General features: G+C 40.3%; 3 protein-coding genes and 1 pseudogene across 14 annotated transcripts; 1 reads left to right on the top strand and 3 right to left on the bottom strand.

Annotated features, from left to right (window-relative positions):
• Positions 1-562: 562 nt before the first annotated feature.
• Positions 563-8,697, bottom strand: LOC113054014 (heterogeneous nuclear ribonucleoprotein D0-like). 9 transcript variants are annotated; one of them, XR_003277342.1, is made up of 9 exons: positions 8,345-8,697; positions 4,486-4,654; positions 4,235-4,396; positions 4,016-4,147; positions 3,140-3,239; positions 2,832-2,987; positions 2,145-2,226; positions 1,739-1,840; positions 563-985 (listed from the first exon to the last, which is right to left on the bottom strand). XR_003277342.1 is itself a non-coding variant. In XM_026219272.1 (8 exons), exons 1-7 carry the CDS (start codon positions 8,485-8,487, stop codon positions 2,159-2,161), a joined length of 930 nt encoding a protein of 309 aa, XP_026075057.1. In that variant the 5' UTR covers positions 8,488-8,697; the 3' UTR covers positions 563-985; positions 2,145-2,158. The 9 variants fall into 9 exon arrangements, 7 of the variants coding, with proteins under 7 accessions (XP_026075057.1, XP_026075060.1, XP_026075061.1 ...); XR_003277343.1 differs by having other exon boundaries at positions 2,844-2,987; positions 8,345-8,696; XM_026219272.1 differs by lacking the exon at positions 1,739-1,840.
• Positions 8,698-8,831: 134 nt separating this feature from the next.
• LOC113054015 (heterogeneous nuclear ribonucleoprotein D-like) lies at positions 8,832-12,500 on the bottom strand. 2 transcript variants are annotated; one of them, XM_026219277.1, is made up of 7 exons: positions 12,266-12,500; positions 11,580-11,910; positions 11,362-11,493; positions 11,160-11,265; positions 10,912-11,076; positions 10,242-10,341; positions 8,832-9,116 (listed from the first exon to the last, which is right to left on the bottom strand). In XM_026219277.1, exons 1-6 carry the CDS (start codon positions 12,352-12,354, stop codon positions 10,271-10,273), a joined length of 894 nt encoding a protein of 297 aa, XP_026075062.1. In that variant the 5' UTR covers positions 12,355-12,500; the 3' UTR covers positions 8,832-9,116; positions 10,242-10,270. The 2 variants fall into 2 exon arrangements, with proteins under 2 accessions (XP_026075062.1, XP_026075063.1); XM_026219278.1 differs by lacking the exon at positions 8,832-9,116 and adding an exon at positions 9,628-9,921.
• A 1,205-nt stretch (positions 12,501-13,705) lies between these two features.
• On the top strand, positions 13,706-18,953 carry LOC113054013 (enolase-phosphatase E1-like; annotated as a pseudogene).
• A 105-nt stretch (positions 18,954-19,058) lies between these two features.
• LOC113054011 (transmembrane protein 150C) lies at positions 19,059-23,855 on the bottom strand. 3 transcript variants are annotated; one of them, XM_026219267.1, is made up of 9 exons: positions 23,610-23,855; positions 22,988-23,247; positions 22,255-22,357; positions 22,127-22,180; positions 22,006-22,038; positions 21,855-21,922; positions 20,744-20,871; positions 20,421-20,598; positions 19,059-19,699 (listed from the first exon to the last, which is right to left on the bottom strand). In XM_026219267.1, exons 3-9 carry the CDS (start codon positions 22,326-22,328, stop codon positions 19,491-19,493), a joined length of 744 nt encoding a protein of 247 aa, XP_026075052.1. In that variant the 5' UTR covers positions 22,329-22,357; positions 22,988-23,247; positions 23,610-23,855; the 3' UTR covers positions 19,059-19,490. The 3 variants fall into 3 exon arrangements, with proteins under 3 accessions (XP_026075052.1, XP_026075051.1, XP_026075053.1); XM_026219266.1 differs by having other exon boundaries at positions 22,988-23,036; XM_026219268.1 differs by lacking the exon at positions 22,988-23,247.
• Between the last annotated feature and the right edge of the window lie 1,476 nt (positions 23,856-25,331).

Here is a 25,331-nt window from a genome sequence, read left to right as displayed (position 1 = left end):
AATGTTTTTACAGAGGGAATTCTGGTTATCTTTTTTTTGTCACTCCATAATTCAGAAAATACTTTGAACAGCCAGAAAACAATATATTTTCACAATTTTGGGGGGAATAAAATGTTTTATATAATCAAGGAAAATATATATGAACAAATCCCTCTGTAAAAACCTTCAGAATAGACAGGAATAAAAATGTCAAGTTTGGTGTGTGTAAGTGCTACTGAAGTGAAGATTTAAGGCTCAGGGTTCAAGAAAAAACTCATTTTGAGAAAACGGCCTTTACCAAAAAGCCCAAAATCTCAAAATTGACAGGTGCTTGAAAAAACAGTGATTTTGCCTGCAGTGTCTCACCTTAAATTTGGACTTTTGCAATTTTACTATTATTATATTGAAAAACAGCATCGTTTTTTTTTCTGCTCCACTGAAAATATAAAACATAAAAATATAAAAAACACAATATAAACTTATAAAAAAAGGCATTTTGAAACGTCATGATGGAGAGTAATCGATGACAGTCTTCATTTTTGGGTGACCTATGACTTCCATCTCTGAAGAAACAACAGGGGTGTGAGATTCATACACTTTATTTTTTTCATATTTTCCAATGGTTTACATGACTCTGTAACAAAATACTGCAAAATGAAATGAATATAATATGGCCTACGCTCTGTAAGCAATAAATTAGACCTGTATACACTTCATTTCTAAATGATTTGGCTCTCTATGGTTCATTGTACTCAACACAGCAGGATTACAAACATACACAAGCTTCAACAAATGAACCACAAAAACAAATATTCTTGAGATCATAATGTGAAATAACACTTGAAATCTTCTTTAGTGCGTGTCCTTCAAAGTCATCTCTGATTTTGAAGAACTGGTGAATTCACTGGTGACCAAAGTGTAGCAATGTGTTGCTCAACTCCATTTTTAACAAGTCTGGCCCTCTTGGTTTCTCCTCTCAGGGTCGACTTTCAATTCGCTCGGCCGTCTGAAAAACAAAAAAGAAAACCGTTATGTTTCAGAAAGACGCAAACTCATAAAATGTAAAGGAATCCCAATTCTTTAATAATTTCAATAGGGAGACAAGACATGACTTTGAAATCGAATAATAGCAAATACAATAGTGTTTGATTAAAAACTTGTGGAATCATAACATTTAAATGCGCAACCTTGAATCAATGGAAATTAAAGGACAAAAAGGAGAAGCATTTCAAGCATAACAAAGACCTTTCCAAGATTTCAAAAGGTTGAAAAAGAGAATCTGTTAGATGAAATTAACACAGCTTTTTCCACCGCTGTCAGTAGAAAAATCACACAATACAAATATAAAAAAGCACTTCTCCAGCGCAGCGGCATCCGAGTACAAACCGGCTTTTAGCTCAAGGATTACAGGATATTACGAGCTACAAATAAAGAAAAGCAAGCATTACAGGTAAGATTAGATTAGAAGTGCATATTAACACTGGAAAGTCCAGAGAAAGCCGTATCCTTCAAAAAGTGAACAGTTAATTTTAATTTCCGGCTCTCGTGTCATATTTTACCATTACTTGATGGTGCCTGGAAGAAATGCCATTACATTATAATATATTATTACATAAGATCCCAAGAGGTTTTAAGAGGGAATAAAAAAAGTACACACAAAACAAAACAGAAGATAAAAGCTTGAAGTGTCCTTTTTAAGTTTTTGTTGCTGCAGTTGTTTGATTTTACAATTCGTATACAGGATGTTGGAAGACCATACCAAATGGGAGCATTCGAGAGCGTACGCCTCTCGTACCCTGTCCGCATTGAGCGGGCCTGAGACAATCGGGAAGTCAGCTCATGGCCTGCAAGGAAGTCCCCGCTGGCAGGTACAAACAAGGTATATGTCAGAGTTAGGAGACAACATTCTTCGGCTTTCTTTCCTTGTAATTCCATACTTTCTGGTACCCATTTAGCAGTACTGTACCTGTTAATTTTTACAGTTAAAAACCAAACAAAAAAGGCAAGAAACAGCCAAAAGTCTCTATGTTACCACTACTGTAAAGCACTTCAGGGTGCTGTGAAACTTTAAAGAAACACAAAAATTAAACAACGTACATTACAATAAGATCAAATGGTGATTTGGAGACTACAGATGCACACGCGTGAGCTACGCATCAGCATACCTGCATGTTTCTGGTTAATACGGCTTGTAAGTGTTTTGATGGCCGCCTCGCCTCGGGGATTTGCCGTAGCCGCTCTGCTGATCTACAGTAAGGAGCACAAAACACAAACAACGCACACGTCTACGGTTAAACGTGCTGGAAACACGGACGCTCCAGAAAGGCGGAAAACAGAAAACAACCTTAGCGATCTGGGGTTTACAGCCAATTTCAGTGACACTTGTGAGATACTTACGTTAATTGTATTCAAAAATACTGTTTTGTGACAATATGGTGAGAGACACAGATCTGTGGCGTGAATGAATGTTTGAAAACTGTTTATTATTTTCTAAAATATTTTCATTTCTTGCATGGCCTACAGATTTACACGTCCAATGGATTCAAAGGCACTTTGACAGATTTTTTTTTTTGAAGCTAAAACATCCCTTTCTATATTTAGCACCATAGTTATTATAATACATATGTACAGTATAGCTTTGTGCAAGCAAGCCTTCCCTGTAGGACAAAAAGCAACTGCAGCAATGTTCTAGAGGTTTCTCTGGAAGCGTAAGGCGTGTATGATACAAGCATGTGCATTCTGCTCAGATAATTTAGTGCACAACTGTCATAGTCCGGGTCGAGTACCGACAATCCACGATACAATATATCCTTAGTTTTTTCATCTGTGCGTTCACAAACAGTATTACATACTGCTGTAGTCACCATATCCGTAGTAGTTGTTGTAACCCGAGTAATCATAGCCCCCGTATCCACCATAGCCTTGATTGTTGTAGCCATAGTTCCCGTAATTTCCATAACCTTGATTCCAGTAATTTCCGTATCCCTGGTTCCAGTTCTGATTGGGACCTACAACAGACACCGAAAACACATCACTGTTAGTAACAGCTGCTTGGATGCTTTAATGAAAATAGAATGTGGTGTCAAAACAAAAACTAATTCTGAATGACTTAAAATTCGAAGGCAATGAAATGTGTAGAAAGTTTTGTGTCGAGACGCACCTCCTCTGCCTCTGGCCCTGACGGCGTACCCTCCTCTGCCCCCCCACTGCTGCTGCTGCTGCTGATACTGCTCCTTCGACATGGCCACCTTCACCTCACACTGCAGACACACACACACACACACACAGATCACTACAGCAGACTGAATTTTTGGATAAGATTATCATTACAGTTATCCAAAGATGTGTCCTAAGAGTGAACGAATTAATGAGTCGTAGGTACAATCTGAAGCAAATTAATAATACTTAACCCTAATTAAGTAATTTGTGGTCACATTATCGTTTACAGTTAGTTTTTAATGATTGTGTGCAGAAAATACTTGATTTTGATGTGATTTTATCAGAAACTGATAGAGAGAACTCCAATATTCCGACTCCCTTACCATTTTTGAATTAATTCAGCTGATCTCTGGGTCTGGCGGTAGCACTTTTAGCTTAGCTTAGCATAGATCATTGAATCTGATTAGACCGTTAGCATCTAGCTCAAAAATGACCAAAGAGTTTCATTATCCTTCAGTCTTTGTACACGGTGTAACTACAGAAGAGACAAGTTTTAAATAGGAAAAATATAGAAACTCTTTAGTTATTTTTGAGCGAGATGCTAACGGTGCTAACAGATGCCAGACCCGGAGGTCAGCTGAGTTAATAAAAAAAAAATGGTAAAACTCAACTGTTTAACTCTAGAGGAGCTGGAAAATTTGCCTATTTTCAAAAATAGTAGCATGTTCCTTTAAAATAATGAAAGCATCCACCTCATTTGTCCCTTAAGAGCAGGCCATTTGTACATTAAATGTGTGAGTCTCGCTCATTCGCATGTTGAAAAACAAGGTGGAGAGAACGTTTATGATTTACGATTATGACTGTTAAGAAACTGTACCTTGCTTAAACCGATGTTGTGGTACTTCTTCTCCATAATTTTCTTTACTGGTTCCTCCTCTTTAAATGTTATAAAACAAAAACCTCGTCTTTTATTCGTTTTATTCTCCATTGGCAGCTCAATGGATTCCACCTGAGGAAAGTATGGACATGTAAGTTATGTAGTGTTTCATCATAGATATGTATATTTATATTACAAACATTATCAATTGTCCACTACCTCTCCGTAGGCGTCAAAGTACTCTCTGATCTTCTCTTCTGGAGTATCTGGGGACAGACCTCCTACAAATATCTTCTTCACAGGCTCTTTGGATTTCATGGCCTTTGCTTTCTTAGGGTCGATGGCTTTTCCATTCAGTTTGTGCTCCTTCTGTGTGATCACCTTTGATGAGGAACAGACACACAGAGTTAATCAGTCAGAGCTCTCTTCCACATAACAGCAGCAGGTTAAAAATCAAGCTGCCAAAATACCTTTTCCACACTTTCAGCGTCTTTAAACAGAACGAATCCAAAACCCCTGGACCGTCCCGTCAGAGGATCCAGCTTTAAGGTGCAGTCGACCACCTCTCCAAATTTAGAGAAGTAATCTTTCAGGTCTTTCTTTGTTGTGTCCCAACTCAAGCCTCCAACGAACATTTTCCTAAAAACAAAAAAAGATTGTGGGGGAAGAGCGATTTATCTTGCCTGAAATCCTTTATATGTACTTGTGATTACAGGCTTTCTGCAAGGTTTATGAAGGAAATTAAAGGGGTCCCGTTATGCTCTTTTACAAGGTCTTGATTTTGTTTTGAGATTGTACTAGTACACGTTTTTCACATATTTTACATTATACACATCTCTCCCCAGTCTGGCATGACTGTGTATCAAATTAAGGCCCACCTTCTGAAATACAAAGTGTGCTGTGATCGGTTAGCTGGGCCGCTGTGTGTGCTGTAATCGGTTAGCTTGGCCGCTGTGATCAGTGTGCTGTGATCGGTTTAGCTGGGCCGCTGTGTGTGCTGTAATCGGTTAGCTTGGCCGCTGTGATCAGTGTGCTGTGATCGGTTAGCTGGGCCGCTGTGTGTGCTGTAATCGGTTAGCTTGGCCGCTGTGATCAGTGTGCTGTGATCGGTTAGCTTTGGCCGCTGTGATCAGTGTGCTGTGATCGGTTAGCTGGGCCGCTGTGTGTGCTGTAATCGGTTAGCTTGGCCGCTGTGATCAGTGTGCTGTGATCGGTTAGCTTGGCCGCTGTGATCAGTGTGCTGTGATCGGTTAGCTGGGCCGCTGTCGTGTGCTGTAATCGGTTAGCTTGGCCGCTGTGATCAGTGTGCTGTGATCGGTTAGCTGGCCGCTGTGATCAGTGTGCTGTGATCGGTTAGCTTGGCCGCTGTGATCAGTGTGCTGTGATCGGTTAGCTGGGCCGCTGTGATCAGTGTGCTGTGATCGGTTAGCTGGGCCGCTGTGATCAGTGTGCTGTGATCGGTTAGCTGGGCCGCTGTGATCAGTGTGCTGTGATCGGTTAGCTGGGCCGCTGTGTGTGTGCTGTGACCGGTTAGCTGGGCCGCTGTGATCAGTGTGCTGTGATCGGTTAGCTGGGCCGCTGTGATCAGTGTGCTGTGATCGGTTAGCTGGGCCGCTGTGATCAGTGTGCTGTGATCGGTTAGCTGGGCCGCTGTGTGCTGTGATCGGTTAGCTGGGCCGCTGTGTGCTGTGATCGGTTAGCTGGGCCGCTGTGATCAGTGTGCTGTGATCGGTTAGCTGGGGCCGCTGTGGTGCTGTGATCGGTTAGCTGCGGCCGCTGTGTGCTGTGATCGGTTAGCTGCGGGCCGCTGTTGTGCTGTGATCGCGTTAGCTGGGCCGCTGTGTGCTGTGATCGTTAGCTGGGCCGCTGTGATCAGTGTGCTGTGATCGGTTAGCTGGGCCGCTGTGATCAGTGTGCTGTGATCGGTTAGCTGGGCCGCTGTGATCAGTGTGCTGTGATCGGTTAGCTGGGCCCGCTGTGTTGCTGTGATCGGTTAGCTGGGCCGCTTGATCAGTGTGCTGTGATCGGTTAAGCTGGGCCGCTGTGATCAGTGTGCTGTTGATCGGTTAGCTGGGCCGCTGTGATCAGTGTGCTGTGATCGGTTAGCTGGGCCGCTGTGGATCAGTGTGCTGTGATCGGTTAGCTGGGCCGCTGTGGTGCTGTGATCGTTAGCTGGGCCGCTGTGATCAGTGTGCTGTGATCGGTTAGCTGGGCCGCTGTGATCAGTGTGCTGTGATCCGGTTAGCTGGGCCGCTGTGTGTGCTGTGATCGGTTAGCTGGGCCGCTGTGATCAGTCTGCTGTGATCGGTTAGCTGGGCCGCTGTGATCAGTGTGCTGTGATCGGATAGCTGGGCCAGTGTGTGCTGTGATCGGTTAGCTGGGCCGCTGTGTGCTGTGATCGGTTAGCTGGGCTGCTGTGATCAGTGTGCTGTGATCGGTTAGCTTGGGCCGCTGTGTGCTGTGATCGGTTAGCTGGGCCGCTGTGTGCTGTGATCGGTTAGCTGGGCCGCTGTGATCAGTGTGCTGTGGATCGGTTAGCTGGGCCGCTGTGTGTGCTGTGATCGGTTAGCTGGGCCGCTGTGATCAGTGTGCTGTGATCGGTTAGCTGGCCGCGTGTGTGCTGTGATGTTAGCTGGGCCGCTGTGTGCTGTGATCGGTTAGCTGGGCCGCTGTGATCAGTGTGCTGTGATCGTTAGCTGGGCCGCTGTGATCAGTGTGCTGTGATCGGTTAGCTGGGCCGCTGTGATCAGTGTGCTGTGATCGGTTAGCTGGGCCGCTGTGATCAGTGTGCTGTGATCGTTAGCTGGGCGCTGTGTGCTGTGATCGGTTAGCTGGGGCCGCTGTGATCAGTGTGCTGTGATCGGTTAGCTGGGCCGCTGTGTGTGCTGTGATCGGTTAGCTGGGCCGCTGTGATCAGTGTGCTGTGATCGGTTAGCTGGGCCGCTGTGTGTGCTGTGATCGGTTAGCTGGGCCGCTGTGTGTGCTGTGATCGGTTAGCTGGGCCGCTGTGTGTGCTGTGATCGGTTAGCTGGGCTGCTGTGATCAGTGTGCTGTGATCGGTTAGCTGGGCCCGCTGTGTGCTGTGATCGGTTAGCTGGGCCGCTGTGTGCTGTGATCGGTTAGCTGGGCCGCTGTGATCAGTGTGCTGTGATCGGTTAGCTGGGCCGCTGTGTGTGCTGTGATCGGTTAGCTGGGCCGCTGTGTGCTGTGATCGGTTAGCTGGGCCGCTGTGATCAGTGTGCTGTGATCGGTTAGCTGGGCCGCTGTGATCAGTGTGCTGTGATCGGTTAGCTGGGCCGCTGTGATCAGTGTGCTGTGATCGGTTAGCTGGGCCGCTGTGTGCTGTGATCGGTTAGCTGGGCCGCTGTGTGTGCTGTGATCGGTTAGCTGGGCCAGTGTGTGCTGTGATCTCTGATAACACAAATCCCGGAAAATATTGGTTGAAGTCCAAACGAGTAGTTCGTTGTAGTTTTTGAAAAGTGAAAAGGCAAAAATAGCATCCCTTTTTAGACATTTATAAGACCAATGAAAGAAAATTAAAAAGTCAATGTGTTCTCTCAGTGTAAAAGGAGAACACAATGAGATGTACTAGCAGCAAAATTTACCTCCAATCTACATTACTTTAGTGCAAAAACACTGATTTCCTCAAAAACAACACTTCTATCATACATTTGCATCTCAAGTAAATGTATCTTGACTGGACCATGTTTTGGTGTTAGTATTGGAAAGCAAGACAAAAACACTGTTAATTCTTGTAGTACATTTAATGTCATGGCTCTATGATTTTAAGTATTTTTGCTCCAATTTAAAGGTTTTAATTTAACTTAAAGGAAAATGAAAAGACATGTGAGACCTTCGTTAAAGCCTTGATTAGAAACAGCCAAGACTTGCTTTCATTTTAAAGATTCACATTTCACACCACGTCGTTTAGTAATTATTTAAAATGAAAATCACAACAACGACACACTTCAAACAAATAACGCCTTTAAATCCACGGAGATTCTCGTCGGAAAAACACGCAGTAAACATTTGACAAGCTTGATTTGAAAGGCAAATGTGTTTGGAAACAGATCAACCTCATGAATTTTCTCATATTTTCTAAGTACTGTGACTACTACATTCACGTATTTGTTTTACAGTTTATCCCTTAAATATGAGCTCCATAATGATAAATAGACACTGATTCACGGTTTATTTTTCTTGTTTGGAAGGAACTAGTCACGCGGAGACGAACAGCCCGCGGGAGATGACTCGACTAACGTTAATAGATTAGTCTCAGGAAACCAAGACTAAATCCAGACTGATGTTGTTTATGTGTGTTAGACTCACCCCTCGTCTTCCTCGTTCTTACTGGCATCTATTTTGGAGCCCTCCGCCTCTCGGCCTCCATCCTCAGCCGGGATCTCCTCCTCTCCATCATTCTCCTCCATCTTCACCAGCGCCTCCTCGCCCACAAACTGCTCCTCTGACATCCTGGGTCAATTCTCGGCGATAACACAGGCTGTTCGCGTTGTCTTCCTTGAGGAAAGCGTCGTAGGTCAGAACTCGAGCTGTCTGGCGGTAAACCGTGTCGAATTAGACTCGGGATCGGGTTTGTTTTAGTCTGCTTTCAGAATGTCGATGGCAACGGCGTCCATTCACAAAATGGCAGCGCAGCGGAAGTTGCGCGTCATGACGTCAGCACCTTTAAAAACCGCTGACGCTTATCGGTCGCGTCATAGCGCGAGTAAACACGTTTACATCCAAAAACAGTTATCAATTACACACCACAGGAAAGAGCTACTCATACAAAATGAAAGAAACACAGAACAACCAATTAATTTTTTCCCCAAATTTTAATCCCTTTATCCAAAAACGTTCAGGAAAAGAACTAAAATACAAAATAAAGGACATGTTTTTTTCGTTTTAGTTTTCTGGTCAAGACTTAAGAACACATCAGCACAAAACCTACAGGTTCAATCTGAACAAAGCACGGGATAAGACAAACTTGGAAACAAAACGCCTCGCTATTTACAAGGTTTAGACACTGAATAACGTTTTTTTAATAGTTGTTTAAGGACAGGAATCCTCCGAGGAGCAACGTCGAAGTCAGCCTGCCGACCTACAAGAGAAGATACGCAAGATGAACAACTCTGATTTGGACAGGGTCAGGAAAAAAACAACAACAGCACGTCCATGTTTCAGTGTTTAACTTCTTGAGCTGTCGATTTTAAACTAGGAAAACCATCATTAAAGATTAAAGATCATATGTTGGACGGCGTCTTAGATTGACAAAACAGAAAAAGCTTCAGCTCCAGGCGGTTGGTGGACCAATCGAGGAGTGAGCCAAACGTCTTCCCTTTAAACTCAAGATTATAATTTACATTAGCCAATACGATAGTTGGTTTCATCTGTCGAACAGATTTGTCAGCTTTCAATTGCTTGGTAAACCCACTTTACATATGATCTTTAAGAGCTACGCTTTAGGAAAAGCCTCGAGGTGAACCCATTTGAAGTTTCTCTATGGCCTCTAAAGAAAAAGCAAGCATTATGAGAGAGTTTATGCAATTATTTATACAAGGGAGGTGTGATCGAAACCAAAGAAATACAAATAATAAACCACTGAAGCTCCACAACTGAAACACAAGAGCACTACAATTGAAAAAAAGAGAAGTTATGAATCACTTTTAGGTTACGTTAATAAAGTCCTGGAAGAAACACATTTGGAACAGTTAACGGAAACCAACAACTTAAGGCAAATGGGGGAATCTCCTTTGCTTTGTGTTTGTTTTACGCTGGTACAGGAAGTTTGAAGAGACCATACCACAGGACAGCGTTTCTCGTGCATGCCGTGCTCTCTGCCCGCTATGTGCGACGCCCAGAGAATGACGTGGTCAGGCGACACACGGCCTGCAATGAAGTCCCCGCTGGCAGGTACAAACAAGGTACAATAATCAGAATTAGGGAAAGAAAGGAAAAATCAGGACTCTGTACCCCTTAGCTGTACTTTACCTGTTAGCATTGCTATCAAGTCTATCATGATCACCTGTTAAAGCAGGAGGAGGAAAAGGAAAACCTACAGAAAAACGCTTACGTTTTTCTCACACGCTAAAAAGGCAAAATGGCTACACAAACGAGAGTGATTAAAGATCTATAGACATGTGGGCTTAGCTTTTTTTTTTATATGGTGTCTATTGATCTTTAACATTGAGCTCAGGTCCAGAACGCAGCAAAGATGTGACCTTACCATGAACATGAACGTGTTTAGCCACTTTGTCAATACGGCTGGTAGCTGTTCTGATGGGCGCCGCTTTCCCGCGAGGCCTTGCCATAACTGCTCTGTTGACCTTCAAAAATTACAAATATATATATACATACACATATATAGTGGTAAGAGACCAGCGTAGCAGCATTACAGCGATTGCATAAAGCAACCAATGCCTAAATGTGGATAAGAACTACACATAAAGGTTTGGTTGGGAACACATTTATATACTTACAGAGCACTTAAACACTTCTGTATATCCTCTAGCTATCTTTTCAATGTTTCAGAGCAGTTTCATCATTTACAGTGAGATATATACATATATATAATTAAGTGGTATGAATATGAATACACTATCTTTAAAACACAGTTGATTTAAAGTAACATTTTCTATAACTGTATCCTTACTGGTTGAAATAAACTAATCTTCTAAATACATTTGTGCGCTTAACTGTACTGTGACTTGAACTTAGCATAAATAAAATAAATAGCGGTGCAATTTTGCAGCCAAATAATCCCCAATGTAAATTTAGCTTAAACTGAATGGATTACTATAACTAAAGGGGTGGAAAACAACAACCACGCATCATGAATCTCAAGACTTGGGTGTCTGAAGGTTAAATGCTCAATAAGAAACTGTGTGTTAAATTACCACTGTAATCATCATAGCCTTGTCCATAGCCGTAATTCGGATAGTTGTATCCTGAATAGTCATAGCCAGAATAGCCGTTGTAGCCCTGGCTGTATCCGTCGCCGTAGCCTCCGTAGTTCTGGCCGTAGTAGTTGTTGTAGCCTTGATTATAGCCCTGGCCCTGTCCTGTTCACAAAGAGTCAGAGGCGCACCTTCAGTCCAGAACTACTGCCATTCACAGTCTGCCAAAGACATCTAGATTTGCAAACCTCTTCCTCGGCCCCTGAAGCCCCCTCGTCCTCCGCCGAAGCCCCGGTCCGCTCGGCCCTGCTGCTGTCTGTACACCTCTTTAGGCTGCGCAACTTTGACCTCGCACTGGCAACAAAGATTCACAGCATCACTCACACGAAGGGTTGAGTAAAATATGGATTTACACACCTACTGTGATAAGTTTTATTAACATCAGCATACCTTCCCCGATCCAATCTGATGGTATCTGTTCTCCAGCAGCTGCTGAACGGGATCCTCCAAAACGTACGTCACGAAGCAGAAACCCCTCCTTTCGTTTGTCTTGGTGTCGATGGGGAGCTCAACGCTTTCAATCTTATGAGAGAAAAACACACGGATTGGGGTTCTACTTCCAAAAAAACAATGTGACTTTAATGTGATTCTTCACTGCAGTTACTCACTTCCCCATATGCGCCGAAGTACTCGCGGATCTGTTCCTCAGACGTGTCCGGACTCAGACCCCCGACGAACACCTTCTTGGGCGGCTCCTTGCCCTTCATGGCTTTGGCTCTCTTGGGATCGATCAGCTTCCCGTCCAGCGTGTGCTCCTTCAGCTCCAGCACCTTATCAACGCTCTCAGCGTCTCTGAAGAGCACGAAGCCGAAGCCCCTGGAGCGGCCCGTCATGGGGTCTGTTTTGATGGTGCAGTCGAGGACCTCTCCGAACTTGGACAGGTAGTCAGTGAGGTCTTTCTTACTGGTGTCCCAACTGAGTCCACCGATGAACATCTTCCTGCACGAAAGCAAACAGCACTCAAATCCATGCATTAACATGCAAATGCAGATGATGATATTATACAGACATTCTGTATACTGTATACATTCTGTATCACTGGTGATGCATACACGGAGTACGACCTAACTATCACCTCATTGGTGTGCGCGCGCGTGCATGTATATATACATGTACACAGATAGATGTTTTGTTCATACATGTCACTTAGTCTCAAAAGAGAGATAGACGATAGCTAGTGAGCTAGATGGATCAATAAAGTGCATATTAATAAAGTGTGAGAACACTGTCACGCGAGGTGAACGCGGCGGTAACGCGCTTAGCTCGCCCCGCGCAGGCCTCGCTCCGCACTCACCCGTCGTCCTGCTGGTTTTTACTGGCGTTGATTTTGGAGCCTTCCAGAAACTCGTCGGTGCTGAAGTCACCTTGCTCTTCGGCCTGCATTCTGAATATGTGTAGTTTGATCCGACGCTTACTATGTAACGGATTATATTACGGCGTTTTCAAAAAGGTCAGAGACTCCGAGACGAATAAAGCGCCGCGTTGATTAAGATGGCGGACAGAGATCAGTGACGAGGGTCGCAGCAGGAGGAAGCGAGTGGGCGGGGCTTGTGCTGTACGGTAATATTCTTTATAACATTCATTACGAGAACAACAAAGCTTGAAAATGTACTTCACTCACATTAAGTTTTGACTCAGATAAATAAATAAATAAATATTGCAGTCACGAGCAGCTCAAAAAGGGGCCCGTTCCTCTGTAGTCCATACGACACCGTGCAAGAGGAGTCTAATTTATTTATTTATTTATTTATTTATTTATTTATTTATTTATTTATTTATTCAAATGTAAGTGTAGAATGTTTTGTGTTAGCCCATTATGTTTATTTCAGCGCAATATTTTACTATCTATTAAATAAAATATTTTTTGTCTTTCATTAAAATATAAATTAATTAATTTAAATCACCATTAATTACTGACAGTCGTTCATTTATTCATAGAGAATTATGTGCTAGTTATTACAGCAACATTCAGAATTTGTATTGATTTGCGGTTAGGATTTATATCTTTGATATAATATCTTTGAAATAATCACCAACTGACTGTACATCACTGCTAAACTGATTACTCTGACCAGTAAACAGCCCTCTTTGAAATAACAACAACAACTATATAAATGAAGAAAATATTTTGTATTCCCTTTCGCTCAAGTAAAAGGTGATTTATCGTATGAAGAAATGTATTTTGTTTAACCAAGTTAAATAAGTAAATAGAGGTTTCACAATAAAACAAGTGCACGAATTAATGAATTGCAGGTAAACATTTTATTTAAATATGCGCACGCTTGCATTTACTTCCTCACTCACCAGCCCTTTCAGACAGCAGTGTTGCCAGATCGTCCCCTTGGAATTATAAGGTTCTATCTGACATTTTTGTCAAAATTGAGTTATTCACATATTCTTATTCTGTGACAATTTATTTACATTATATGATGATTTATTTTAAGTTGCGTACATTTTGGGATTTTTTATTGAAAAAACAAAAAGGTTATATCTACAGAAGTCTATGGAACACAAAAACTTTAAAGCTCAATATCTCAAAACTACTCAGAACGCAGATAGAACCTTATAATTCCAAGGGGACGAGATGACAAATAAATAAATAAAATTTTGAAAAGGCGATATAAGGCATTCATAACCTACTATTGCCTATTACAAATATAGGTGCAGAGTTGTTGTATATGACAATAAATCTTTCCAAATGTAAAAAAAAATAAAAAAATGAAGTGTAACAGTGTAGCATTACTTACAGTCAATATTTTACTGATGACGGGAGGGGGATTTCTGACGCATGATCTGGCAACTCCATGTGTGTTAGCGCAGCAGCCTGTCTGCTATTATTGATTCATTTGTCAAAAGCTGAGCTTCTCATCTCATATAATCAAACCAAACACAGGACTCTAACAGACATATAAATCGTTTGCCATTGATAGAAATGGCAGCGATTGCAGTAATAGAAAACACGAGTGTCTTTCTTCTGGACATTGAAGGGACCACGACGCCCAAGGTAAATACAGAGATGACAGAAGAACACAGATTTCATATTGATCATGAATCATTTATCGTGACATATCGTGCATGCAGGACATCTTATTCCCCTACATCCGGGAGAATCTGGAGGAATATCTGTCTGCCCACTGGGAGGATGATGAGTGCAAACAGGACGTGCATCTGCTCAAGAAACAGGTCAAAATCATAGACTGTATAAAAACATGGACGTAGTGTCCGTGACGTCACCAGTAGACTCCTGAAGTGTGTTTTTGAAGTTAAAGGGATAGTTCAACCAAAAATTATGTAATTAATGACTCACCCTCATGTCGTTCCAAACCAGTAAGACCTCCATTCATCTTAGGAACACAGTTTAAGATATTTTAGATAGAGTCCGAGAGCTCTCCCCTCCATTGAAACTGTCCATGTCCATAAAGTAAAGAAAAACATTATCAAAGTAGTCCATGTGACATCAGAGGGTCAGTTAGAATTTTTTTAAGCATCAAAAATACATTTTGGTCCAAAAATAGCAAAAACTACAACTTTATTCAGCATTGTCTTCTCTTCCGGGTCTGTTGTGAGTGTGTTCAAGTGTAGTGATATCCGGTTCACGATTCAATTTAACCGGCTCTTCTTGAACCAGTCCACCAAATCGAACTGAATCGTTTTAAACGGTTCACATCTCCAGTAAGCATTAATCCACAAATTACTTAAGCTGATAATTTTTTTTAATGTGGCTGACACTCCCTCTGAGTTAAAACAAACCAATATACATAAACAGTACACTGACTGAACTGCTGTGAAGAGAGAACTGAAGATGAACACCGAGCCGAGCCAGATAAAGAACGAAAGACTGACTCGTTCTCGAGTCAAGAACTGGTTGCATCAGTTTTCGGATCACCAGTAGTGATGGGAAGTTGGGTTCTTTTCCGCAAACCGGTTCTTCCGGACAGTTCGATTCAATAAACCGGTTGAAGAAAACGGTTCACCGGTTCTTTTGCGCTCGACATAATGACGTCATTGGCGAAGATTGCCCTTGATTCAAGCCTTTGGTTTACCTGCGCTCATAACTTTAGCAAAGAATCAGTTAAAAATCAATCACCAAAAGAATCAGTTCAGTTCAGAAGCTCTGTGTGTCGGTCTGCTTCACGCTGAATCACACATGCGCAGTATCATCAGCTCCTCGGTTCACGAATCGGACGCGTCTGACAGAAACAGTTCTTGACTTGTGAATGAGTCAATGTTTTGTTCGTTATCTGGCTCGGCTCGGTGTTCATCTTCAGTTCTCTCTTCACAGCAGTTCAGTCAGTGTACTGTTTGAGTAAATGAATTACTCCGGGATATTGGTTTGTTTGAACTCAGAGGTAGTGTCAGCCACATTAAAAAAGTTAACAGCTTAAGTCATTTGTGGATTAATGCGTATTGTAGACCATTTCAAACGATTCAGTTCGATTTTGGTGAACTGGTTCAAAAAGATCCGGTTACATCGAGTGATTAGTTCGCGAACCGGATATCATTAAACTGCAGTGTTTTAAACTCTCTCACAACAGACACGGAAGAGAAGACAATGATAAATAAAGTCGTAGTTTTTGCTATTTTTGGACCAAAATGTATTTTCGATGGTTCAAAAAATTCTAACTGACCCTCTGATGTCACATGGACTACTTTGATGATGTTTTTCTTACCTTTCTGGACATGGACAGTATACCGTACACACAGTTTCAATGGAGGGACTGAGAGCTCTCGGACTAAAGCTAAAATATCTTAAACTGTGTTCCGAAGATGAACTGAGGTCTCACGGGTTTGGAACGACATGAGGGTAGGGCTGTGCAAAAAATCGAATGCGATTTTCATGTACATCTCATCAGTAAAGACGCTCCTGTAATTAGAAGTATTATCTCCAGCACGTGTGTTCAGATCAGGGTTACCAGGTTTTCACAACAAATACTACCCTGTTGCTTCTCAAAACTAGGCCAAAACTAATCGCGATTCCAGGAGGTTCCCAGATAAAAAAAAAAAATAGCTTCCCGGGGTTAAAATATAAGTTTTTTACGTTTATACGTTTTTGGCATGGTTGTTTTGTAAAAAATTCGCATTTTAGAGGCTAAATATCACGTTATTGGTATTGGGGTTGCTTCGAACCGCGGACATGAAAAACTACCGCAGACTTGGCAACACGTGATATTAACGTGATATTTAGACCCTAAAATGCGAATTTTACCAAGGCAACCATGCCATAAAACTTAAATTTTAACCCTGGAAAGCAATTTTTTATCGGGGAACCTCCTGGAAACGCGATTTTGGACTAGTTTCGAGAAGCAACTGGGCAGGATTTGTTGTGAAAACATGGAAACCATAATCTGAACGCACGTGCTGGAGATATATTTATAATTACAGGAGCGTCTTTACTGATGGGATGTGCATGAAAATCGCGTTCGATTTTTTGCACAGCCCTACATGACGGTGAGTTATTACATAATTTTGCTATTTTGGTGAACTATCCCTTTAACAAGCACATATCAATGCATCATTCGGCATGAGATCATTCAACTCGACCCAGTACCTCAACTACCTTACTAACTATTAATAAGCAACAAATTAGAAGATTGTTTAGAAAAAACTCTCATTTAATAGTGAGTATGTAGTCCCTAATCTAAAGTGTTACCAATTAAATTTATTTCTACATGTGTGGAAAGAAAGCCAAGAAACCGTGATCCCTCCTCAGGAAAAATAAGAAATAAAAGTGTTTGTTTGAAACGGATTCAGAAGTTTAAATGAGTTGATGTAGATCTGCAAGTTTAGATTTTTTACATTTATTTTCTCAGTTGTTTGATGGTCACTTCGACACCAACATCGGTGCCAAAGTAGAAAGTAAGAGCTATGAGAACATCACGGAGATGATCTAATGCCAACTGGAGGAAATCATGTTCTTAACCGACGTTACACGAGGTGCGTACATGCTTTTCATTGATTAAGACATGCTTGTGCCATAATTACTCAAGGGGATCCTGACTGTGTGATGGTCCATTTTCCCTCACAGAGGCAAAGGCAGCAGAGGAAGCTGGGGTGAACGTGGCTGTCGTCGCTAGACCTGGAAACATGGAGTTAACCGCAGAAGAAAGAAGCCATTATAGAGTCATCACATCTTTCAGCCAGTTAGAACTGAGCAGAAATGTTTGACAGCACAGAGCCGGGGTTTCAGCATCGGATCATGATGAAAAACCAGTGTGTATCATGTGTTGTTATTCCAGGAGACTGAAACGCCAAGCCTCCCAGGTGCTTGTTTTTTACACTGAAGCCCATCTTTGAATTCTCATTCACTTACATTCTCTTTGAATGTTTTATATGAGGTGTTAATGTGCAGCAGCATATGATATATGTCTTTAATCCCCACCTGTGCAGTGATATGAAGTATGATAACCTGCCAACTAGACACAGGTTTAGTGTGATTGTATGTCATGTCAGTCTTATAAACCTCAGGAGCAAATGTTGTTGTAAAATTTTATTCCAAACAGACACATCGAACAAATCACATTTTTTAACACTGAGACACACCAGCACCCGAAAACAGATGTCTGTTTTAGTAACAAAATACAGAATTATGACCAATGTTGGAGATGTTTTACAATATATAATATCAAGTAATGCTGCATAAGCTTCTTTTAAGGTTTTGCAGGACAGGCTCAGAATGAAACGCAGTTATATGAACAGAAAACATCTAAGATTCATTTTTTAGCTGGAATTTTTTTTGGCATTTAAAGTGACAGTTCACCCAAAAAAAAAAAAAAAAAAAACTGTCATCATTACTCAATCTCATGTTGTTCCAAACCTGTATGAATTTCGTACTTCTGTTGAACACAAAAGAAGATACTCTGAAGAATATTGGTAAATAAACCATTGACAATAGCCATTGACTTCCATAGGATTTTATTTTTCTCCATACAATGGAAATTAATGGCTACCAGCAACTGGTTCCCAACATTCTTCAAAATATCTTCTTCAAAAATCTTCATAATATCTTTTCTATGTTTTACAAAAGAAAGAAACAACAGGTTTGGAAAAACCTGAGGGTGAGTAAATGATGATATAATTTTAATTTTCTAGGTGTACTGTCCTTTTAAAGGGAGTTTTTCAAACCTGTATGCCGTGTGAAGATTCTTCAGAAACTCTTAGATCTTCCACAGAAAAATGACAGCATATGGATTTGAAGTGACCAAAACTGTTTCTAAATAGTAAGAGAATTTTAATTTAAAGGGATAGTTCACCCAAAAATTTAAATTATCCCATAAGTTTCTCACACTTTTAAAGCCATCTTAAGTGTATATGACTTTCTTCCTTCAGACGAATACACTCAAGAGTTATATTAAAAAAAACTCTTGGCTCTTACAAGTTTTATAATGGAAGTGAATGGGTGTTGAGATTAAATAGTCCAAAAGAAGTCCAATAAATCGCATCATCCATCATAAAAAGTGCCTCAAAAAGCTCCGGTGGTTGGAAAAAGGCCTCGTGTAGTGAGTTCATGCTTATTAGTAAGACAAATATCTATATTTAAAACTTTATAAACTCTGTTTTCCGCTAACTGTTGTACAATTAAAAGTGATGGACAATGAAGTGCAACGGAGATAAAAAAAACAAAAACAAAAAAAACAAAGACTTGTAAAGAAAATTTTTGGAGAATTTCAATATAAGCCGAGAGGAGACTGGTTTTCCTTTGATAAAGTAAAGAAACTTTGCTTTCTTTGCTCCTGTAAACATATCTGCAGTTCTCTCGACACTAGTATATTCTCACCGGACCCTATGTGACACATATTTCCTCCATCATCCGCCAGAATGAGCGCCCGTGTGACAGTTAGTGGAAGCTAAAGATTATGGTTTATAAAATGGTAAATATGGATATTTATCTTACAAAAACACTTTTTTTTTCAGGAGGCCTTTATTCACGCACCCCCCCCCCTCCATAGCCGTGTGAGGCGCTTTTTATTATAGATGGATGCACTTTATTGGACTTCTTTTAGACTATTGACAATAAAAAAATAAAAAAAAAACATTCACTGTCATTATAAAGAAGAGCCAGGACATTTTTTAAATATATAACTCTGATTGTAGTCTGAAAGAAGAAAGTCATATACACCTAAGATGGCTTTGAGGGTGAGTAAATGATCATTTAAATGCTAATTTTAATTTTTGGGTGAACTATCCCTTTAATTCAAATGGTGAGGTTTGTAGTGTCCTCTGCATCAAGAAAGCACAGTCCTAATGTTTCTGAAGGATTATCTTGCCAAAAACTGTTCCTGTATTCAGATCCTGAAAGTGTCCTTGTTACGTCACTCATCTGACACATAAACATGGAGCACATCACAGTAAATCATTGTGCATTTCAAGATTTTGTTGCTTTTGCGAAAGCCTATCTAACATTCAGAAGACATACTCATCCGAAGGTCTTTCTATAGAGATTACATTCAGCTGACATGCAGGACTGAGAAGTGAGGAGCACTGGAAGGAGTATGAGAGTCCACAGATGCTGAAGAGTGAGACTAGAGCTGGTCAGACTGGTACTCGGAGACCTCGGAGAAGCTTTCGGAGAGGCTGAGTGGAGGGTCGTGGTCGTCGCTGCAGACGATCTCGAAATGGTAGTGGCGAAACTCAATGGCGAATGTGCCCAGGTACGTCAGGAAGAACATGACCAGAGCCCACTGAGCGCGGGCCGCATGCATGTGCAGCCGCTGAGCCATCAGAGCAAAATCTGCCATCTACCGTCAAGGCTGAAATATGGAAAACCAATCAAAGCAGAAGAAGATTTTCAAAGAACAAGCAGGGCTGGGTGATACATTACATACTGTGCATTTACAATTAAATATCTGTATTATTAACTACAATAATAGTTTAAACCAGCCTGAGGTGCTTAGCTTGTTTGTTAAGATAGTTTTAGAGGGGTTTTATAATGGCTGATTATTACCAATAGGATACCAACTAAACCTTTCTAAAAGTAAAGGTAAATATAGATTTTTATTTCTTTGTATTGTTTATATTGCTGTGTACTACTTTAAAGCATGACATTAGATTATTAATAATAATAAAAAATGTACTTTAAATTAAAATGTTTAATCTGGCATTATTAAAAGTAAACTCTTTTAATGTGTTTTTATAAATGAAGGTTACTTGTCATGCTTTATTCAAATGGTCAAAATAATTTTTCTAAATTTAAATTCATCACATAATTGTGGATCGTTTTGACAACAGTGGTTTTGTTTTTAGATATTTCAGAGCAAGATATATAATGCATATCATCAGAAATCTAGATATTCTGGTGTTATCACCCAGCCCTATAATTTACTTGCAGCTGAAAATACTAGAGTTCATCCTCATGATAAGATTTTTTTTTTTTTTTTTGCACAGTCAACAAAGGCAGTGCTAGCATATATTGTTTTAGTTAAGTGAGCTTACGGTGGAAGGAAGGAGGATACAAAGCAACATGCAGGAAGTCACCGCCCCGGACAACAGGAAGCGAGGGATTCCAGCTCGCCTGCCTTCATTCCTCAGGTTGACCTTTAGGGTCATGAAAGACTGGACCCAGCAGAATAGTGTTCCTAGGCCAAAGGTCATGGACGTGCCAATATTATGCAGCTCCTCGTCATTGGACAGCTTGATCAATAAATATGTTCACAAAACAAATTAAGATTAATTTGTTAAGATTAAAATATATCTAAAAATTGTACAAATGTTACAAAAAAAAAAAAAAAAAAATAAGTAGTACGATGCTGTGTTTGCAAAATAAATAAATTCATACCTGGAAATTCCCAACTAAAGTCATACCAAAGCAGGACAGAGACAAAGCCACCAGACTGCCGATGTTGAGCCAGGGTTTATGCACCCTCGGCTTCAGCTGCAGATATCGCAGCACTCCCAGAATAAAGCCTACAGCCCAAGAGACCATAATCAATTCTACATTCGGTTCTGTTGTGTACCAAACACATGACATTTACAGGAATAGTTCACCCAAAAATGAACATTTGCTGAAATTGTTCTCACCCTCAGGCCATCCAAGATGTAGATGAGTTTGTGTCTTCATCAGATTTGAAGAAATGTAGCATTGCATCACTTGTTCACCACTAGATCCTCTGCAGTGAATGGGTGCCATCATAATGAGAGTCCAAACAGCTGCTAAAAACATCACAATAATCCACAGCACTCCAGTCCATCAGTTAATGTCTGGTGAAACGAAAAGCTGTGTTTGTAACAAACAAATCCATCCAGATGTTTTAACTTAAAACTGTTGTTACTGGCTAAAATGAGTCCTCTATCCATAATATTGCTTTCTTCAGTGAAAAAGTCATCTGGTCTGAATCAGGCGAGAAATCTGCACAGATCAAGCACCGCTTTTTCACTGGAGGAAGTGTTATTATAGATTATTGACTCATATTTTGGCAAGAAGCAACAGTTAAAAGTAAAAACGTAGATTTTCTTTCTTTTTTTCTTTTTTTTTTAGGAACATGCAGCTTTTCATATCTCAAGACATTAACTGATGGACTGGAGTGCTGTGGATTATTGTAATGTTTTTATCAGCTGTTTGGACTCTCATTCTGACGGCACCCATTCACTGCAGAGCACCCACTGGTGAACAAGTGATGCAATGCTACATTTCTCCAAATCTGATGAAGAAGCAAACTCATCTACATCTTGGATGGACTGAGTACATTTTCAACACATTTTCTTTTTTTGGTGAACTATTCCTTTAAGAACTAAACAGATGTTCATGTGATGTTGATGAACATTCCAACAATTGCATTAGGCTACATTTTCTTTCCATATGAAAAAAAGATTATATAATCGTTAGTGCTTAGCACTTTCTATTTATAAGAAGACCAAGTCCTCTGATAGGATCTGAGCACCATTCATACCTACAAAGGCTGCCATGTTCATGACTTGACTGAACACGCAGCTGGCAGGTGGAGCATTGCCTGCAATACTAAACAGTAAAGACTGTGCATAAGAACAGTTATCAGGCCACTAATCGAATCATGCAATTCATAATAAAACATACAGGTTTACCTGATATATGGAGGAGATTTTGATTCTGACCTCCTATGTGAGAAAAATCAGTTTGAAGAAAGCATAACTATTGATTACTTATATCAAATAATTGGCTTGCAATAGAGGGAAATTTCCTTACTTGTACTCTGAACTGAGTGGGGTGATTTTCTCATCCTCCACAGCAATGAAATACCTGTTTATAATGAAATTATATCATATTTGTCTTAACGGCAGCTTAAATCATTTAAGTGGACTTTGGATACTCACACAACCCAGAGACCAGCAGCTGTAAAGAAAGAAAACATTACAGGCAGAAACATCCATGGGCTGCACTTCCTCATGTCTCTGTATGAACGTCAATGAAACAACCCTGCAAAAAAACAAAAAAAACAACAACACCACATTCTCAGAAACATCCTACATTTATACTCTAACAAATTAATCACATTCAAAGTCTACAAAGTGCAAAAGTAGCTGGCCCATATTGTTGGTGGGTCTTATTCTGGACTTAGTTATCCAATAGTTTTCTCCACAGGGATAAAAAAAAAAAAAAAAAATATATATATATATATATATATATATATATATATATATATATATATATATATATATATATATATATATATATATATACTCAGGAAATTACTCTAAAGTTCAGTTATTTGCATTTAATGTACATTTAGGCTATAATGAATCTGAATTCAATTGCAATTTATGTAATTAAGTGTCTGAAAACCTTTCATTTCACAGTTAGGTATATTATTCACTGCTGAGCTCTTGCAGGAATTTTATTTCACAGTAACAGTCTCTTCATGGATTATGGGTAGTGAGGTTCCTTATTAGTAATTCAGCTATTACATCCACATTCGTACAGATGAAATGACACAGAAGCATTCATCATCTCTTAAATCTGAAGGTCATAATGGGGATGAGATTTTCACTTCCAGTGTACTCTACTGTTGCACATTATAGTGAATAAGACAGAAATCAAACAACTGACCAGCCTCGAGATTTCTTGGAGAATATCTGATGTGTCGACGGGGTTTAGTCTATAGAGACAAGACAAAGAGCAGTGCTTTAAATGGCATACTCTGTGCACGAATTGAAATCGTCTATAAAGCATTTATTGTTGATGTGAGAGCAGGTTTATTGATCAGTAAATGTTCATTTACTGATGCTTTGTTGCTGGAGCAGTGGACAGCGCCTTGGTGCTGAAATCAAGAGCATTTCCTTTCCCTGATTTCACATTCACAAATCCAGCTGCAGAGACAGTAGGGAATCGGCAATCAAAGCCGATATCATAGTTTTGATATCCTAATCTTGATATGATGGATTTAGAGCCGATTTTCAATGCAAAATATTTAAAACCGGCCTATTATAACTGTATTTCTTACGACGCAAAGTAATCAAAACGACACCTTAGGACAAACCCAAACAATGACTATGTTCACTCTGAATCGAAACACACATAATTTGTGTGAAATAACACACTGGGCGGCATTCATACGCGATTTTTTATCTGCAAGGCGGTCAAAAAGCCAGTCCGTATAGCTAATGCCTTCACCATTAAAACTGAAGCATATAATAAAAGGCTTAAATCAGCGATGAGTATAAAAACATACCTTGTAGATAGCACACTCTTCTGTGGCGTATAAAACCCGTGTCCTCTTCATTTCATTACGACTCCAGGACAGACGTCGTTTGCATTCGGTTGTGTGTGAGATCTAATGAACGGGTTTGGATTCAAAGTCTCTGTCTGCAGGTCTACGTTTTGGGCTCGACGAACTCGGTCTGATATTTCTCAAACAGACATCGCGCGCCATCGATGTTACGAGCAGTCACGTCCGATTCGCAAACGAGTCGTTCTTTTGAACCGGTTCTTTTTAGAGATTCATACGAACCGATTCGCAAAGCGTTTGGACATCGCTAATCCAGACTACAGTTTGGAAGATACAGCATAGAATAGAATAGAATAGAATAGAATAGAATAGAATAGAATAGAATAGAACGATTTTCTGAGTAGATACAACAAAGGAGCTTTTATCCTATTAGCCTGAATTAATTGAGTAGGGATATTTTATGCAGCCTATAGGCTACACTGCAAGAAAATATGGGAAAAGTAGGCGTTGTTTCGTTTTACATACGGAATAATTGTGCATAATTACAAGCAATTAACATTAACCCTAAACATATACAGTAGTTAGTACATGTTGTAACTTAATATACAGTATCTAATATTTATCTAATATTTAGTTGTGCATAGTTAAATAAAGTGTGTCCGGAGAAACATAAAAGAAGTAAGAGACTTAAGTCTCCATTTAAAATTAGTTGATACTAGCTGAATAAACTGAGCTCTCATTGATGGTTTTCCTTTCCTATGGATCACTTTTGGTCAGTATTATTTTTCCTTTGTTATTAATTAGTCATTAGTCAGTATCATGTAACGTCATACAGACACATTTCTCCACTGGCTCTTTGTAGTGTTGTTTATTGGTTGAAGGCAAATGAAGGCTCTTTATTCAGGTGTGCCACACATTTTCTGGAGTCTCTTTGTGTGGCCTGGCCGCACTGACAGATGGCCAGATTCACGGCTCCGCTGCTCATTCTCCATGAGGCTATTCTGCTGCTTGAGCTCCAGCATCGCCTCACTGGACTCTGTTGTCTTTTACATGGTACATCCATCATTCAGGAGTGAAGCAAATGGTTCTTTATGAATGGTTAACTGAATCATTAGGCTTGTTCAACTTGAAGCAGGTCATCACCATCAGACCGATCGGTCTGTGCAGCGCCACTTCAAAGACAACGCGACTACGGCCAATAGTTCACCAAATTCGTTCAAAACGTGGATTAAGAAATGAAATGCCGCTGTGGGTTGCTCGGGGATGAACAGTTCTGCTGTCTTTATATTTTGGTTGGCAAAATTTATCAAAACAGACAACATTGTGTCTAAAATAACACAATAGGCCTATTAACTTATTAATTAACTGTTGTATAATATGAGTTTGCTCACATGTGATATTGCACTTAGCCTAGAGCTTGAGTAATATTTCTTAACAATGTGATGTAAATATGAGACACAATCTCAAATGGGCGTTTTACCCCATATCTTGAATTTTAGGGATATTCTCTAGGCTCCATCATGCAGTAAATTGTTGTCCTGCCTCATACTAGTCATCAATCCACTGTATGAAATGGCAGATTATCCAAATAAATCTGGGGCGGGGCAAGTGCGTCAAATGCGTTAATAATTTGAATGGTTATTTTCTCCATAATTAATTAATCTAATAACGTGTTAAATACCAGCCCTAATATATATATACATACAAAACAGTGTTGGGAAGGTT

The sequence above is a fragment of the Carassius auratus genome, chromosome 35 (genome assembly GCF_003368295.1).
Source record: "Carassius auratus strain Wakin chromosome 35, ASM336829v1, whole genome shotgun sequence".
In the NCBI taxonomy this organism is placed as follows: Eukaryota; Metazoa; Chordata; class Actinopteri; order Cypriniformes; family Cyprinidae; genus Carassius; species Carassius auratus.
Note: the sequence above shows the minus strand (reverse complement) of the source record. Positions and strands in the feature narration are given on the sequence as shown.